At 30.8% G+C, this 19,898-nt stretch overlaps 1 protein-coding gene across 3 annotated transcripts in view; it reads left to right on the top strand.

The window, feature by feature from the left end:
* Positions 1–19,898, top strand: part of LOC148237181 (receptor-type guanylate cyclase Gyc76C-like) — a 93,853-nt gene that overhangs the window by 65,593 nt on the left and 8,362 nt on the right. Inside the window, exons 2-15 of one of the 3 annotated variants that reach the window (XM_088183389.1) lie at positions 7,199–7,398; positions 10,540–10,737; positions 10,809–11,115; positions 12,460–12,606; positions 12,668–12,867; positions 12,937–13,102; positions 16,931–17,094; positions 17,222–17,512; positions 17,839–18,099; positions 18,180–18,251; positions 18,618–18,707; positions 18,780–18,855; positions 18,939–19,094; positions 19,156–19,348. In XM_088183389.1, coding sequence (XP_088039515.1) covers positions 7,210–7,398; positions 10,540–10,737; positions 10,809–11,115; positions 12,460–12,606; positions 12,668–12,867; positions 12,937–13,102; positions 16,931–17,094; positions 17,222–17,512; positions 17,839–18,099; positions 18,180–18,251; positions 18,618–18,707; positions 18,780–18,855; positions 18,939–19,094; positions 19,156–19,348 — 2,510 coding nt within the window. In that variant the 5' untranslated portion in view covers positions 7,199–7,209. Of the gene's footprint in view, positions 1–7,198; positions 7,399–10,539; positions 10,738–10,808; positions 11,116–12,459; positions 12,607–12,667; positions 12,868–12,936; positions 13,103–16,930; positions 17,099–17,221; positions 17,513–17,838; positions 18,100–18,179; positions 18,252–18,617; positions 18,708–18,779; positions 18,860–18,938; positions 19,095–19,155; positions 19,349–19,898 lie in introns of those variants that run through there. The other 2 variants (XM_088183392.1, XM_088183391.1) reach the window with 2 other exon arrangements.

Genomic DNA, 19,898 nt, shown 5'->3' with positions numbered 1-19,898 from the left:
TAAAAAAATAGTGTCAGAACTAACTGCGAGTGATCCTGTACAGATTTGAAGCCGAACACTCGATGTTCCCACTTTATCTTGAGACAGGTGTCACAGCAGTAATCACATGGAAACAGGTCATTGCACTTCTCGGATGGTTCGTCTTTTGAGATGTGATTACGTAACTTAAGTTTGTATATAAACGGTCGTATAAATTGTATTTGGTTGTTGGCTATCATCCTATTTTTTATATTCCTGTAAAGTTAAACGTTTGTTCGTGTCAGAACTCTTTTACGGTTAATAAAGTTCCACTTTGCAAGAGAAGCTTTTTAAGGCTAGTACTAGAGTGAGCATTTAATCAATTCTCAAAAACTTACATCGGATAACGTCTAAATATATTAAAAAATAGTCAGAGAGTAACTGTTAATTTCTTTGCACAATTTCAAAATATAGTTAAAAATTAATATCCAAATAATATACGAATATTTAAAATTGTGATGCCTTGTTTACACTGCAGCGCTTTTACGTGCACTTTTGTGTACATTTTAGGTATTATATACCCGTTAATTGGATACGCGATTAATTTAGCATAAATGTGATAATTTGCCATATAGCTTTGGGCAACCACAGCCGTGTTATGGCGTCTGGTGCATATAACACGCGTCGATTTACGACGTTGACGAAATTGTCGTCATTCTAAAACATGCCGGCAAATAGACTTGATTGACGACAATTAACGGCGGCAATTACCGGTGTCTATATTTAATGATTCTTGACTTTAAATACTAAGAATTTCAAATAGTACATTTTTAGTCAGGTAGATTTGTGAATTATTTATTTCTGCTTATGTGGAAGACCGTTTTTCTTCAATGATTGTTTTCAAATTAACATAAAAAATATACTATTAAATTATATATATATATATATATATATATATATATATATATATATATATATATATATATATATATATATATATATATATATATATATATATATATATATATATATATATATATATATATATATATATATATATATATATATATATATATATATATATATATTATTAAATTATATATATATATATATATATATATATATATATATATTATATATAATTTAGAGTTGTTTTGATATTTTTTAGTTTAAAATATTAGGTAACGGTTTAGGAAGAGTCAAATTTCTCATTTACAACTAATTATTCATTCATTTATCATATGGAATTATAAAAAATATCTATTTAGGGTTGCTCGATCTATGCAGCGGATGCTTGATACAATAGTCTGTATTGAATAATGAATACATGTACATATACACATAACTGTATGTTATAAAAATATTAGGACTCTTTATTTTAACAATCAGCCAATGAGAAACTCCATATATGTGCAACAATAACTCGGAAATATTAGTAATTTCTGAAATTTCGGCAATTACAAAGTGCTTTTTATTTTGTTTGTCAACTATTTGTTGTTATGGCCTTTACGATTTTATTGTAAATATATGCAGCGAATTCATTCGAATATTCGTCTCTATTCCTCAAGAATATGACTATCTATAAACTAGTTTTATAAAATTGGATCACGAGTCTTGTGAAATCAAACTATTTTACATTTATTAATATTTGAGCTAAGGTAAATAATATTACACCAATTTATTATTCCATATATGGGAATCATAGAGAGATTGAATCAATCGATACAGTTTTACATAATTGGCAAATCAAAAAACAGTACCATCAAAGAAAATATTACCAATTTAATTTATAAATAACATAGATCCAAAATGTGACCCTTGTAGTATTCCACTAATAACTATAAAATATTCAGATTTATTATGATTGATTTTCACATATAATCATCTGTCATTTAAATGTTTTTGGTTTCAATAATGAGAACACATTTTATGTGATATGTGAACAAAACGTTTTTTAAAAATCTAGATAGATAGAATCAGCTTAGTATCTGTTTGGTAAATTCATTATATATGAATAGATTTATTAAAGTCGATCTCCCATTAAATATCCATGTTAAATTTACACAATTATTTGTTCCAACTCACAAGTCACAAATCTTTCTAACACTAGAGACGCAAATAACTTGAGCATATAGGTCTATAGTCTGCTTACTTTTATCACTATTTTAAGATCAAGAAATAAGATAATGCTTTTCTATTTAACAGGAAAACTGCTAGTAGATAATAATTTAATATATTATGTAAAGAACTACCAATAGAAGATTTTATACTAATAATAAAAAAGGTGGAATCATCTTCAATTGATTTCGTGATATCTAAGGATTTTTATAGACAAGTTCAATATATTTATTTAACTATAAGTTTTATAATAAAATATTAGCAGTATCTCTGAGATTCTCACTAATTAGATATTTTTTGTGAAATATATTCCAGCGGTATAATGTCGAGCAGATTTTTGGCCATAACAAGTTTTGCTGTGCATGCATCAGATATAATAAAACAATTTGTCTTATATGAAGAAAAATTCTAGGGAATATATAGGGAATTTCGTTATTTTAAATATTTTTTAATAAATATTTTTAAATAAAATAATCCCAAAGTATTAATAGTATTTAATATTACTCATAATAGAACAATAAAAAAAAAATTCTACATTTTATTATTACCCACTCCTCTCAAAGACTTCTTCAATACCCAGGAGTGTAGTAGCGCAGGTTTTTATCAATGTTTCTCAAGCTAGAGGTAACTGTGAAATACTTCACTTCAGTAATTATAATATGCTACTAACATTTATAAACTTTAAACAAAGTTTTTACTAACTCTTATGCAAAGTAATGGATGGATTTGGTGCATGATTGTGTTGTGTTTCCTATTTGGCGACTTTATTTAACAAAGTAAATTAATTTAAACGATTATACTAATTTGTGTTAAAAAATGTTATTTAACATGTAACAGTCTGCTATTTTCTACAAAGATACTTATAAATGTGTATATTTCCATTTCTTGATAACATTGAGGACAAGCAGCCAATTCAGTATCAGTGTTACCCTTTCAATAAAAAAATCATACCATTACAAATATAATTGATAAAAAAAAATGAGAAAAAGACTCCACCAGGATTATAAAATCAAGACGATCGAATAAGAAATCAGGAGGCACGTGCGCATCAATATTACTTAATGTACACATAACGTAAGTAGCTCAATAATAATTGATTTTTGAATAATGCGGCAACAAAAAAACAAGGGCAAAGCCCCGGCGTCGAGCCTCTATGGTGTGTATTTCGTCATTTTCTAAAGAAAGCGAAAGGGACTTTCGGAATTAAAGTATTTCATCGGTAAGTCACCTTTATATCTTTTTCTGTGAAGTGATTTTTATATCGTTCCGAGAAGCGGTTTGGCATTACAATTATTAATACAATAAAAATAAAAGTCACCTTTTGAGCAATTACTATTTCAAATATTGCTGTACTAAAGTAAACAATCGCATCTTTCAATAATGATTCAGCGGTATTAAATCAACTATGTTATTTTTGCTTTGTATGTAAGCAAATGAAGTATAATTGCTTATACGTGAAGACTTTTTCGAATTCCAAAAATAATCTTATATATACAGATGTTTTGAAAGACATCTTAGGTTTCTTTGAAATGACGTGTATTTATCTCAAATCTGATTTATATTTATCACACACGCGCCAATGTTTCTAAATCGCGATTATCCAGCTTCGTTACGCCACTGCTGCTAATTTTTTAAATTATTTTGTCGTCTTTCAGTACAGTTTCCTGTAGCCTTTTTAACCGTTCATTCGACACTTCTAATAGGCAGATTGTCAGGAACATCGATAAGAATAATTCGCTTTCTCCTCGAGTTCTGCAACGTGGTCACCACTATGTGGGCGTATGCAATTCCTCTGTCAGGTGCGACCTGCCCGAGTATTTATCAACAAAATGACCGAGTCTATAAATAGAATTGCGAGTCTTTGACTTCGCCGCAACTCAGATTGCAACAGGATTTCTTATCTGATCGGAGCCAGTTTCAGCTCATCTCGGTACGTACATACTCACGTGAACAATTTCGCAAATGCGCATGCGCAGTACACAGAGACTATTGTTTGCAAACAATCGACCAATCACGAGACTCTCAAGTTTGCATTTTAAAAGGTTTCCTTTACATTACTCATTGTAGAGGGTATGGCAATTTGACTACATACAAACTTTTCGACGTCAATATATGTAAAATAATAATTGTTGTTTGCTCTTATTAATAATCGTTATATTTTTGATAATATTATTTACTTTATAGAATATGGCTTTTTTAATTATAAAGCAGAAAATATTTGCTTATAAAAATTTCTCATACAGTGAGCTCTAGTGTTATAAAATTTGGAACTATTAATATCATTAGATATGAAGCTAATAAATAATTAAATACAATGTAACGAACTAAATAAGCATTCTAAAAATATATATTATTTTATTGTTTATTTTTCCATAATCGACTGAGAAACTTTAGTCCTGACATAGATTAAAAATATTTCAAGTGTCTATATTTTCATCATGGTCCTTAAGCACAACTGAAAAAATGTTGGAACTATATCAAATTTGATTTAGATTGCTCAAAGGATGTAGGGTTTTATATAGAGATAATGAGAGGACCTATTTTATTATTAGACTAGCTGTTTTACCGAGAGTCGAACCTATGACTATTTTTTAAACGACGGTAATAAACTGGTTTTTTTGTCCTCGCAGAGTTTTAAGCAAGGTTCATTTTCATAACCACATGGCGAGCTTATAATTTGATTTCTAATGCAAAATAAATCAGAGAATTACTGTATAATATTTTAATATAAATCAAATATTAGAGTATTGTTCTACATATTTTTAAATATAATATAATCTTGTACCTACTACATAATAATTTCGTTTTGGAATGGCCATAGGCTAGTTCTAATTATCTAATTGAAAAACGATCGCTTTTACATTATGTCTATTTATAGAGGAAAAAGATCGCCTTTCTGTCACTGGCGTGACAATAATGACAAGTGACATACACAAGGTCGCCGTTGTCTAGTGATATGGGTTTCACGTTAGAAGAAAACATATGATCAAATTGTTACAAAGTAATAAGATTTGTATTTATAAAAATGAAAGTAATTATTTATCGCGAGGCCGTCCTGCTCTTGACGGGCGAAAGTAAAAGCGTCACTTTTACACCGTGTTGGCGATCTGGCTTTACTAAGATTTAATAAGTGAATCTATTATTACTCTATTCATCTAAAGAAATATATTATAACAAATTCTTGATAATCAGATATTATTGTTTATAAATGCATTATGTTATTTACTATACCAATGGGTTTTAAGAACGGATTTGATTGTTTTTCTAGTTAAAGCGGCGTAAGGCAGAAACTGCATCTGCTTTTGCTGACCATCTAGTATTACTAAGTCCTTAATATTTTTGTTATTCGAATTGCTAAAACTGTTAATCAGTCGATGTGTGGATAAAGAAAAAAATATATAAATTCTTTGAACAAATTCGATATAATGTACTGAGGGTATGACTCGAACATTGAATTTTAAGACTTTGATTATCTAAATATTTAGCACTGTGACTCAATTTAAAAAAAATCCTAAAACCTTTGCTTTAATCCCCTTGATCGTTAACATATATTAAAATAAACGTTATTTGGTTTGTATAGCTTATATCCAGCGAAAAATCGATAATTGATGAATAATCATCAACTTCATTACACTTAAAGAAATAAATTCGTAGTAAGTTGTGTGAGATAAATAATTTACATACGCAGATCCGATATTATATTTTTTAAATGATTCTATACATGTTATAAAATTACTATTTCTATAAAAATCCACATATTCGCAATGTCCCCGAAATGCCAAACACGAACTAATACTTTTACCGTGGCTATGATTTTTATCCAATATTTTTGTTCCATGTCAATTTGTTGGAACTATTCATAATCAACGCGTCCAGCTATTGAAAAGCTTTTTTTTAAAGTTAGCATCAAGGAAAAATGATCTTTTGAATGCTCACGTTCCTTTAACGCGTGATTTTTTTTTCAGTCGTTGTACCCCGTCATAAATTTAGTATTACTGCGCAAAAGAACTTACACACATAACAATAAGCACATTTATTAGTTTCTGAAACAATTAACCATTTGCGAAATTATACAAATATGAAAATTATTCATTGAAATATTTCTGAAGTACGTCTTATTTCTGTCTTTATATTCTACTTCTACTTTTATTAATTAAAATGTACTCTACCGTTTTATCAAATACTACATCAGGTCATAAAGCGATTATTGAGGAAAATCCAATATTTTTTCAAAAATAATTAAGCTAAATTTTTATTTATACTATTTATCCTAAAATCCTGTCCCAATCCAGAATTCCGAAATTCTGTTTTATCATCAACTTCAATTTCTTTTATAATCAACCTATTTCTATCTTTAAGCTAAGCACTTGTCATTCTACTTAATTGTATTTGCTCGTGGAATAGTAAAAATTTATTCGATATATCTTTTAAATTGTGGAGAAGATTTGAAAAAAAACATCTTTTATCACACCATAATTGCCTTTCAATATTCGTTATATTTGCCATAAATCTTTTTAGGAATATATTATATATCCTTCAATCTTGATCCACTTACATATATTTTAATTGCGTTAGTGATTTCTACGATTTCTTAAAATGCTGGTATGCTAGAGAGAATTTTATATTTGTGGTCATTGAAATTAATTGTTTGGTTCCATTTTAAACCGCTTTGAAGCATAAAAGTTATCACAATTTTTTGACAATTTCATGAACATTTGCTTCATAATATACATAAGGTTACCAGGTTTGGAAAATATCAAAAGAGGACAATAAAAAAAAGGCCATCTCGGAAATGTTTGTTCAAGGACATATTGCTGCGGGAGCTAAAAAAACTAACCCCGGACATTTTTGTTCGAGGAGGACAATTTTTTGAAGGGATCAATGTAATCAGTCATCTTATAAACGTTTGTACCAATAATAAACTACGTTTAGACAAATCATTAACTACCTTGCTTTATTCCATTTGTAACGCAACATTAATTGAAAGTAAAGAAATTGCCTCGCGTGATAAAATGCGTTATCAATACTTGGCTGTCAAACACAAACTACGCGTCTTATATAACTGAAAATATGTACGCGCATTACAGAATGTATTTTAATAAATAACTTTTTGTGTTTTCAGAGGCAGCGGCGATGAGCGCGGGGGCGCTGACGGCCCTAAGCCTGGTGGGGCTAGTGGTGCTGCTGTTGCCGGGAGCGCCCTACGCCGCCGGGCCCCCGCGCACACAACTATCCGTAGGTTACTTGACCGCCATCAAGGGAAACCTCAAGGATCGGCAGGGGCTCGCCATCTCGGGAGCCTTTACCCTGGCGATAGATGAGGTAATTAACTTCTGAATTATTCTACAATAAATTGGCTAATACTGTTTGGAATGAATTTGATATGCATAAAGTATGCTTTGTGCGGATTTGATTGAAATAAAATCTTTGCCTCTTGAAACAACAACTTCAAACAATTTGCGACGCACAACGGTTTTTGATATAAACGTTTTTATAAAGGATGGGCTTTAACCTAATTTTGTTTTGTTCAACGAACGAATTCTGCGTATTTCGGTCATAGTAGATACCACCGATAAACATTTTCTTCGTTCATTTCGTATCATATTCTTGCATTTTGAAACAAAATAAAGGCGCATAAAGGACCATTAATTTTGTAACGGCACTAGTCATTCGGGTGTATTGAAAACAAAAATGACAAGGTATACAAATTGTTTCATTCTAAGATTTTTTCAAATTTGCGCGGATTTGCATATAAATCAAATAACTAGAATTAAATTATCTGCGATCGAATTATTAAACTGATAAAAATTTTGCGTCTTGAAACAACAAATACAAAATCGTAACATGAATTTCACAAAAATTTTCGACGCACACCTGTTTTCGAGATAAGCGTTGAACAATAATAAAGGCCTTTCCAAAATTTTGTTTCGTTCAACGAACAAATTCTGCAAATTTCGGTCATAGTAGACATTTTAAGACACAGAGTTTTAACTGATATTGTCGCATTATTACCGAGTTGAATCTCATAAAACATAATATAGCTTACCTGAGATTATTTTATAAAAAATATATTTACAAACACCGAAAGAATAGTGAAACTATTGTTAATTTACAAAAAGTTATGCATTTTTGCAAATGTAAGAAAAAACCGCAAAGATTAATGGGACAACCTGATATACTTCTTTATTTGCTAAAATCATTTTTTCCCTCTTCACGCTAGATTCTCAATATCGTTTTCTTCAGTCACTTGTAAATTAAACTTTGCGTGTGTTTTATAACATTATAGTTTGAATCTGTTTTATATTTTATGCCTATGTAAAATAATAATGATGTTTTCTTATATTATACATAAAAAAACTCATCAAATAAAATTATAGGATTTTTATATTTCTGAAAAAATGTTTAAACTACAGAGCGGTGCTTTACGCCTTTGTTAATTAGAATCTATATAATGAAAAAATATACATTTATTGGATTTCACACAAATTTTAATTTACATATAACTCAAAAGGTCCGGTGATCATTGCTCACATGGCAATTAATCACACGAACACTGGTCATAAAAAGATTGGTCACGTGGAATATTATTGCTCACACGAACATTGGTCACAAATCGATCGAAAAATTAACAGGACACAAGGTGAAAACTAAATCAATTGATTAAAGTAATAAATTAATAAATATTCATACATTATTTTTTAAATAATTTTATTATTTCCTCAATAATATACATATTAAGTTGTTTAATTTAAATTTTAACGGGACAGAAAGTGAAAAAAATCATTTAATTGAAATAATAAATATTTATATACTATTTTTTAAATAATTTTATCCAGCTTTATCCAGGTTAAATAATAATGTAGCAATTAGGTATTTTTGATTTAAAAATCGAAATCATATGGATAATTTTAATTGTGAAAACGTTATGAAAGCTGCTGATTTGTTAAACTAAATATATCAATAAAAAATAATTATTATATAGAAAATATGTTTTTTTAACTCCCGCCATAATTCACACCTACTCTGAAAAGTGTCTTGTGAGCGATCGATTTGTGACCAATATTCGCGTGAGCAATAATCCGCGTGACCAATATTCTTGTGAGCAATAGTCCGTTCACCACTCAAAAGTATCAATGTACAAAAATCTAATATAAATCTATTAGATATATGTATGTAGACCCAGTCGTAAAAAATACTAGCCTGGTGTTAACATTGATATGGTAGTAGTCTTAATTAGCATTAAAAATCATCCATAAATGTACTTATGATAATAATATGTATTTTATAAATATATTTTTCTGAAATTTTACATTCACTAGCTGTCCTTCACTGTCATTAGGTACTGCAGATAGCGAGTACGAATTCCTGACCCTCAACTTTTTGGGATATAAATATTATTTTTTATTCGTTCTGATTTTTTTGATTGTAGTATTTATTTGTTAAAACTTCTGGTTTCACTATTTATTTGCTAAAATTAATATTTCAAACCATTGTGTAACTATAAAATTGATTAAAAATGTACACTACACTGCATATTTTTATTGTTATTTAGTGGTTGGGTTACTTTTAAAACATTGAAATATAATGGTTGCTCAATACACTACTTAGGATTAAATTAAAAATTTCAATTTCTTCGCTACTGCTAAATTTTTGCACGTGCGAGTTCAATATATATGCGGTTGATCCTAGCACATTTAGACCGTTCCCACGTTACTGTGTTTATTTGCGCACTATGTGAAGACTTCTTCATACATTTAAAACTACATGTTAATGCAGTTATACCTGTAAATAAACCACATAATATTTTCCAGGTTTTTTATAAAAGGTTCGCACCTTAGCTAAACAATAACAAACGTTTGTTGAAAAATGTAATTTTATGATATCTACACCTTTCTAAATGGAGTTATTAACCATGTTTATTTTATCAAGTTCAACTATAGTTTTACTAATTGGTGTTATTTATGAGATTACACATAAAACTGTTTTATATGTACACATTACATTGAAATCTTAACCGTTAAAGATCAGATACTAAATCTCAATCCCCGAACAAAAATTTTAGTCACCAATCACACCGAGCCATCCGAGAAACATGGTAAGCCGTTCTGAAAATTAACCTGTTATAATCGTTTCTACAGTGTAATCAACGTTTACTTTCATTCCTCACTCATGTTATGTACCAATATATTTAATTATCTACTCAATATCTACAATACCCGCAAGTATTTCGTTTTATAAAGAACATACTATGTTTACTAATACTAAACTCAATGTGACTATAGTGTTTGTATCTCAATATACCTTGCAACAATATCACGGGAAATAATACATCTGAACTAAAAAACAGAAAATTTCTCTCCTAGAGAAATCATTATTTATTCCGTAATTGAACTATTACTCAAATCAGTTACAAAGTGTATATAATGATTAATTAGATTAATACGTATATTGAATTGATTTCAGATTAACTCCAACAAAGAACTACTGCCCCAAGTCGAGCTCATATCCAGGTGGAATGACACCAGAGGAGACACGGTGGTGGCCACCCGCGCCATCACAGACATGGTCTGCGACGGGGTGGTGGCCTTCTTCGGTCCGGAAGGTCCGTGCGACGTGGAAGCCATCGTAGCTCAATCGCGGAACCTGCCTATGATTTCATACGTAATGTTCTCTATTCATTTATATATTCGACCATAATAACTATTCGATAATTCAATATGGACCTTCTACAGAAATGCTCTGATGCCAGACCTTCTAAGATTCCGACGTTTGCTAGAACTGAGCCGCCCGACTTGCAGGTTACCAAATCTGTGATAGCACTGTTAAAGTACTTCAGATGGCAAAAGTTCTCCATCATTTATGAGGAAGACTGGCGAACAGTCGCTCTCAACTTGGAGAACCACGCTAAGAAACACAACATGACCGTGAATAACTTGAGAGAGGCTTTGGATCATCACAAATGCTGTGAGAAATACATGTTGTGCTGCAAGTCGGATCATTGGTACGAAGTCATCCAAGAAACAAAAAACTGGACGAGAAGTAATTATCATTTATTATTATCTAATAATTTGGATCATTTTTGAAAAGAATATGTAAATACAATTATATATATTCAATTAAATATTACATGGTATATAACTTCGTACGATGCATTAAATTTAGAAAGTGCCAAATGTGGTTCTAAAAATTTCGTTCTGGGAATTTTGCTATTGAATATAAAGTAAGGCAGGTTATTAGTGAGCAGGTTAGGGTTGTCATCAAAGCAGGTTTGAGATTAAGAATACAGAAGCTCAACGTATCGCTTACATCAGTTCACAGACATTTAAAAAGTTAGGAAAGGTGTTAATTTGCAGAATATAGATATCTCAGATTTTGTCTGAGAAAAAACTAGCACAGCAAATCTCAATATGCCAATAATTAATGACTCTAGAACAGAAAGATTTATTTTTGAGTCTTATTGTTATTGAATATGAGAAGTGGATCTTTTACTTTAACAAGCGAGGTAAAATGCAATGTTTGGATGCTAATCAACCCCCAATTCCAACCCCGAAAACAGAATTACACCCTAATGTTATGCATTTGGTGGCATATGAAGGGCATAGTTCATTATGAGTTATTGGATTATAGGCAGACATTTACGACACACGTATTTTGCTTGGCTAATTTTTTTAAAGCGACTCAGACCATAAAAAAGACATTCCCTTGTAAATTGAAGAAGGGTAATTTTACACTAAAACAGCACTCGCCCTCATGTATCGAAGTATCTAAGAAGACGATAGAAAAAATTAATAGATTTTCTTGGGAATTCCTTTCTTACCTACCGTATTCCCCAGACATTGCTCCAAACGACTATTTAGATCCCTGCAACAGTTTTTAGATGGAAAAAATTGTTTTTACAAAAACGTATATAAAATACGACATTAAAGAATTTATTGTTCCAAAAATATTAATACGACATTAAAGAATTTATTGTTCCAAAAAATTGATTAACATATAGAGAATAATTGTAGAAAACGATGAAGAATATATAAATTAGTAATGGTATTACACATTTTAATTTATAACTTATTTAACCCGCCCCTTAAATAACTCGGTTTTAGTCACCCATCAATTTGACGAGTGACCAAAAAAATAGATATAATTAAAACATATTCGCGAAATTAGAAGGCCGACAACAAAAATGAATTGTGATATATGTGCATATCATTATATTAATAATAACCAACATATGTTACTTAAAAAAACAATTTTTTTGGATTATTAATCTTGAAAGTTGATCTGTCAAGTTGACGGGTACCATAAACCGAGTGTGAAAGGGCCATTACAGGAATCCTTACAACTAGTTCTTATTTGATTGTCATTAATACTTTTATTTTTTTACAGTATATGTATTCTTGGGTTCTTCTATATCCTTAATCGACATGATGACTACAATGGACGCAGCTCAGCTCTTCGTTAATGGCGAATACATAGTTATTTTCGTGGACATGTTGACTTATTCACCCAAAGAAGCTATGAAATATCTATGGAGTTAGTATATATTATATAACATTTTCATATAAGGAATTCCATTTTTTATACGAATTTATAGAACCTGATTCTCTATCAAAGCCGGGTGAGTGTGAAACTGAAGGCAACTTCAAAAAGAGAGCTCAGTCGTTATTGGTTATAGTCTCGACTCCACCGGAAGCTCAGTATGACATATTTTTAGAGAGAGTCAGGGATTATAATTTAAAAGAACCGTTCAATTTTCCAATGCCGACAATCATCTTGGAAGCAAACTACGTCAAAGTAAGAACCTGGAATAGTTTTTCGTGTATGTTTCGATGGTAATTTGATTTGAATAAATTTTCTTTATAGTTTGTCTCAATTTATGCAGCTTATTTGTATGACGGAGTACATTTGTTCGCAAAGGCATTGAGTGAACTTTTATTCAAAGAGCGGAACTTAACACCTGGACGCATAAGAGAGATAGCCTCCAATGGAACTCTTATAATGGAGACGATTAACAACAGAACCTACACGAGTAAATATTATTTTATTTTATTAGATTTGTATTGAAATGGTCATTTGAATCAAAGTGTAGTTTAAACTTACGTTTATTTACACACTCATAATCTCATGCTACTCACTCATAAGAAGGCAACTATAGAATACTAGAAGAAAGATGTAGATATTATAATTACAAAAATATTATAAAAAAACTAGTCCATTGTAGACGTATCATGTGATTAATATTTTACATAAATAAACCTGTGACTGGTTTGAGAATGACTTTTTTTTTATATATTTACATAGTTACATAGATCGGAAGGAGTACACATACATATAGATGTCATTTCAGATTTTTACAGGGAGGGACAAAAATTGTCCTGTCAGTGGTCATTTTTTTTAATATTTCCTTTTCATTAAGATTCGTAGTATTTTAATTAATGACATGCATTTTTCTGGCCAAATTTAAGCAGGTCCATGTTTAGAATCCACATCAAAAGCAATAAAATCGTGTCAACGACGTCGCAGCGGAAACGCTCAGTTATCTAGCGTTCATATTAAGACTTTTTGTAACAATATTATGACTAATAATAAGTGAAAATCTAATGAAGCATATCTAAATCGAATTTTGACGAATAGGAGACCGCAAAAAACAATTATCCCTTCTCAGAAGTCAAAAATCCATGGCAAAGGCAATAAAATCGTGTCGACGCTGTTGCAGTGGGAACACTCATTACCGAGCATTCCCACTGCAACGGCGCCGACTCGATTATATTTTGTTTTTGCGCCCTCCTTATTGACTAAAATTCGGTTTGAATACAGTTTGACCAATACTCTCATATCAGAAGTCTATAGTAATATCAATAAGGATAGCTATCATATTTTTAAAACACGTGTAATATTGAAGTACTAACTAACTATGGAACAATATGCGAGACGAAACGTATGTCTGTACTTCTTACTCCCCTTATTTCCCTCTGAGAGATTAGTTGGCTCAGTTTGTATTTTGAACTTGATCTAATGAAAGTTCTAAGACTATAATTACTTTTAGAACTTTAATTAGGTTAGGTTTGGGCTTGAAAGCAAATGGACGTTTTACAACTGTCATATTGTGTGATCAAATTTTTGCGGACACTGATTATTCCGGACATATAATATTACAGACAAAAATTTTAATTGAAAATTAAATCTAACAAATCAATTTTTTACCTTGTGAGAAAAATACAAAAACAGTTTGTTGAAGTTTTGATATTAAGATAGCAATATTAATAACTAAATTGTTATTAAAGTAAAAAAAACGTCATGTTTTCTAAGTAACAATGAACTTTCTAAAGATACAAAAAAAATTTACATTATTGTTTTATAATTTTCACAATTTTTAATCTTAATAGCTAATAATAATATTGTCTGACAAGACTGAAGTTCTAGTGAAAGTCCTAATGAAAATGATTGAGTATTGTAAGGTTCTGACTTACACTACCGATCAAAAGTTTAAGACCATATCATTACTATCATTATAAAACATATCTTCACAATCACTATATTTAGCCATAGCACTATTTTTTCACAATAATATTTAAAAAATAACTTCACAATAAAATTACAAAATAAGTAATTAAACAAAATTATCAGTCACTATATATAGTTTCACTTAGACACAAATTACGGACAACCGAGCCACTGTCGAAAACAGAATAGGTAATAAAAACGTCACCGACGCTTGTCAACCGAAAGGCGATCGCCTTTGGGAGAAGCTACGCGTGTCAACCGAAACTGTTGCCTTTGGGAGAAGCTACGGCAAATCTTCCGTTAAATTTAGTCATCAAAAAAACCCCGACTTATCCCGATAAATAAGCTCTCCCCGGCTTGATTCAGGTAAAAATGATATTTTTTTGATAAGGTATGACTCTTGTCTACAACACTGCAAAAACTCCATTCAAAACATGCACAGGAAATACCCAAAAATCGACGTTATATTTCATTAATTGAAATGGTGCGTCTGACGCGCCTTACGAGTAATATAGACCCAAGTACTGGTGCGTCTCACGCACCTTACGAGGGGAAAGGGTTAATATAAATTAGATAAATTACAAAAAAATAACATTATATGAAAGATAAAATTCATACTAAGCAATAAACTTAAAATTACAATTTAAAATAGTGTTTTTAAAACAAAAAATAAAAAACATTAAATTGCATTTTTATAAAAAAACCTACCCATATTGAATAACACGGTTTTAAATATATTGGTATTATAATAACAATTTTTTTAATGTAGTGGTGAAATGTTAGCGGCTAACAGTTAGCCTCACTCTGCAGTCGTTTCCATAAGGCTTTATGGGAATACAGTGAGTGCTGGCGAATTTTCTGATGACAATTGTGATGGCCAAATCATATTTTTTAAAATTCCCTCTTCTTCTATTTGTAGAAATCTCCTGCACAATTAAAAAGAGTGTTTGAAATCGTTGTCCAGTTGGAAAATAAAACCTGGCCTGTTTAAATGTCTGCCCATAGGTAGCACTTGCTCTTCTAAAATTGCTTTAATTTTTTTTAACTTCCGTCTATTTTTACAAGGTTTTCAATTCCAGCTGCTGAGAAACATCACCACACCATAAATCAACTCTCATTTTGCTTTATAGTTGGCACAATACAGTTTGGACTCATTATTTCGCTGACCGTTCGTCTAACAAATACTTCGATTTGATCCAAATATTTCAAATTTAAATTCATCAGATTATAATACTTTGCACCAGTCTTAATGCCTTTTATCTCAGTCGTACCTCTTCTTTTAATTTTTTCGCCGTAGCAAAGACTATTTGGCAACAATGCTTCCTCCAACTTTCGCTACCCTTAATCGACGTTGAACAATAGACTGATATTTTTTCAACACCACTCTTTTTCCCTCGGGAGCCAATTTCTGTTGCCGTGAGCCTTCTTTTTTTTACTTGAAATTATTATATGCTGATCCTGTTGTTTTGATGTAATTCTAGAACTTCCAGATCGAGCTTTCTACTGTCAAATTATATTTCGCCCCATTGTAGCAAAAGATTAACATTAACGCACGTAAAATCAACGCGTGTAAACAGTTCAATAAGACGAAACTAAATGAAAAATGAACAAAAACTATTCAGATTGTGATTTGTATAATTTTGAATGCATGTGAATGAATGTGTATAGAAAGAAAATTAAAAGAGTTGCTAGACCCTCGCTTTTACGACTCTGTAAAATAAAAAAAGGTAGGTCTTAAAAAAGTATGTGCCATAATATTATTATGGCAAATACAGAAAATAGTCCATCTTGGTTAACAATATTTTTAATAGTTAAAAGAAACAAGGTTGGATACGTGACTGTGAACATCATTGTAGGTTTTGGTCTTAAATTTTTATTAGTAGTGATTCAGGGTGGAATCAAATTATTTGACTTAGCTTATACAGATTTTATCAGACTTTTTGGAATGTGTAATGGCGTAACAGTAGATTTAAAATCTGTAGATTTGAGGATGCTATATTCAGCAGAGATATCTAGGCCTTTTTTGTTAAAGTATGGTCCAACGATTTTAGTGCAAATTTGTAACTAATAAATACCGTAAATGGACATTGGGGTTGACAAAAACTATAGTTCTTGATTAGTTTTATGCTCTTTTTAATAACTTATTTTGATACAATGGTAATGGAGGATTCTGACATTAAAAGATTTTTCTAAGAGATACATTTCTGAGAATATTTACCACACATTGCCAGGGAAGAATTTTGATTTCAGTTAATATTGTATTACTTTATTTTTGTGACAAAAAGAGCAATTTTTTTATAAAGATTTAACGTTAGTTTTTTAACCTTTTTAACATATTTATTTTATATTTTAGGTATCACTGGAGCGACAATCAGGATCGACGAGTTCGGCGACTCCGAGGGTAACTTCTCGGTGTTGGCGTTGAAGGAAAACAACCTGAGCGAAAGTAACAATTCGTGTCGTTACAAAATGGTACCCGTCGGATATTTTCAGCAGGGGAACAATGGTGAATTTCCAGTGAGTGAGTTTCGCAGACACCACTTTCGTATAATATACATTTGCCATAAGATCAAATAAGAATCCAACTACTTACGAGTTATCAATCAAGATATACCTGAAGTAACGTTTATGTTTGTTTTTGTAGACCTACAGGCAAAATTCCAAGTTGCCGATAAACTGGACGAATGTGGAAAAGCCGAGCGATGAACCTTCTTGCGGATATAACAATGAAAAGTGTATGAATGAAAAAACACAAACATTTTCTTTGGTTATCGCTGGAATATTGGGTGTCGCTCTATTCTGTTCGGCGGTTATAACCATAAGTATTTATCGCAAATGGAAAATCGAACAGGAGATCGAGGGTTTGCTTTGGAAAATCGACTTAAACCACATCACCGGTTATAACGGAAAAGATATTGTGGCATCACCAAGTAAAGTGAGATATTTTTTGTATTACTTAATGATTCATTTTTCTAGGGCGTTCTATAAAAGTTTTCTGGTTCTTTAAAATCAAAATCGTCGCTCTGTAGAGTTTTAATCGAATTACCATCAAAATTTTCTATAAAATTGATATTTTTTAATATTTTATTCAATTTTATTACCTAGCTTGATTAACCATCTTGTTTAAAAATGCCAGCTATTGAAATAATTAAAAAAAACATTTAGCAAACAAACATAGAGAATAACAGTATAGATTTATGATTTTTAAATCTACAAATGTGAGATTGAGTGAAACTGATTTTGATTTTTTTAAATTTACAGTTAAGTCTTGCAAGTGGTGCTTCTTTTGAGAGTCGATGCGGAGCTCAAGTGTTCGCAGCCACTGGTCAATTCAAAGGAATCGTCGTGCGAATCAAAGAGCTCAAGTTTTCAAAGAAAAAGGACATTTCCCGCGATATAATGAAGGAAATGCGTCTATTACGCGACCTTAGGCACGATAACATCAATTCTTTTATAGGTGCCTGTGTAGAACCTATGAGGATTTTGTTAGTAACCGATTACTGTGCTAAGGGCAGTTTATATGTGAGTATACAGTTATTTAAAAAGTTATAGTATTATTTTTGAATTAATTAATTAATGATATATGTATATTTTTCTTGCAGGATATTATTGAAAACGAAGATATTAAATTAGACCGTATGTTTATTGCATCTCTAGTCCATGATCTCATTAAAGTAAGTATTTTTTTAAATGACTGGCCACATGCATTATAAGATTCAATCATATCCATGATCTCATGACATTGTTACATAAAATTGAGCTTGAAAGAAGCATTCATCTTTAAAGACAATATCATAAATGTTTAATGTCTTCAATCATCTGAATTCCAGTGCAGTTATGCACGTAACACGTAAAATTTAGACAAAAGCATATCGAGTCTTTTGTTTGTCTGACTCGCTAATAATAAGAGATAAATAAAAGGACAGAATTTGAAAATTATGTTATAGATTAAACATTTTATTCCTTCCAGTGGTCTCATCATTATATATTCTCCATTGTGTAGTATAGATCTAAAAATTAAATGGTTTTATAACTTTTAGGGTATGTTATACATTCACATGTCACTATTAGGATGGCATGGAAATCTCAAATCGTCGAATTGTGTGGTGACATCTCGATGGATGTTGCAGGTAAGTTTTTATTTATGTATTCTTACTATCAATATTTTTAAAACATATTTATAATTTGAAAATATATTTCAGGTTACCGATTTCGGTTTACACGACATAAAACACTCGGCCGAAAACGATTCAATCGGCGAACACCAATATTTTAGAAGTATGTAAGCATTTTAATTTACTTCGTTTAACTTCGTACACTAGTAGATGTGTGAAATAAACATAATAATCTCATTGATTTAGGTCTATTTTGGAAGGCTCCTGAAATTTTACGAGCAGGCGAAAACTCTGAAATATCCAGAGGAAGTCAAAAGGCGGATGTTTACGCGTTCGCTATAATATTGTACGAAATCATAGGTAGAAAAGGTCCATTCGGGACAATTCACTATGAACCCAAAGGTAGGCTAGTTGTTAAATTACATTAAAAACATATTTTTCATTGCTTTATTTACATTCACAGAAATAATAGATTTATTGAAAAGATATCCTGCTATTGGTGAAACTGGTTTTAGACCCGATGTTAACACCCTATCGCCTAGTATGACAGAAGAATGTGTAGTGAATTGCATGAAGGACTGCTGGGCGGAAGATCCAGAGACTAGACCTGATTTTCAGGTTATAAGATCTCGACTCAAGAAGATGAAAGGAGGAAGGTTTGTATTTCTATTTTATATTATCGATTCAGTCAATGAGAATGCACTAAAGCAATGTTTTGCAACGTTTTGGTATCACAGATCCCTTATAATGTGAGACACATTGTAAGGGGAATAATGTACATAAGTGGGAATTTGTAATATAATATTCCTAGGGCAATCTGCAAAAATAAAAATTTAGCGGGTTTCTTCAATGGAATAAAAAAACATCTTCGTTCATTAAGAAATAAATTATAATATTAAAGTCTTTTCTTATATTATGTTTATGTTTATATTATTTCTGTATGTATGTTTCGATTAAATTTGTTAAGTATATAAACAATTAGCTGTATGTATTAGCTAAATAAGTTTGCACAATTGGCCTTTCCTTGCATAAACAAAAATAAAAAGCAAAAAGTTTAAGTGAAAACCATTTCTGATAAAGGAACGAAGAACCGATAAGTCGGAAAATCAGACTGCAATAGAATAATTTATACCTCTTTGTATATCTATAATATTTTATTCATTTAAAAGCGGTCACTGACCAATTGCCCTCCCGTCCGCGTGCGCA

This window comes from Plectrocnemia conspersa, unplaced genomic scaffold (genome assembly GCF_051122295.1).
Source record: "Plectrocnemia conspersa isolate PC_06_02 unplaced genomic scaffold, ASM5112229v1 ptg000003l, whole genome shotgun sequence".
In the NCBI taxonomy this organism is placed as follows: domain Eukaryota; kingdom Metazoa; phylum Arthropoda; class Insecta; order Trichoptera; family Polycentropodidae; genus Plectrocnemia; species Plectrocnemia conspersa.
Note: the sequence above shows the minus strand (reverse complement) of the source record. Positions and strands in the feature narration are given on the sequence as shown.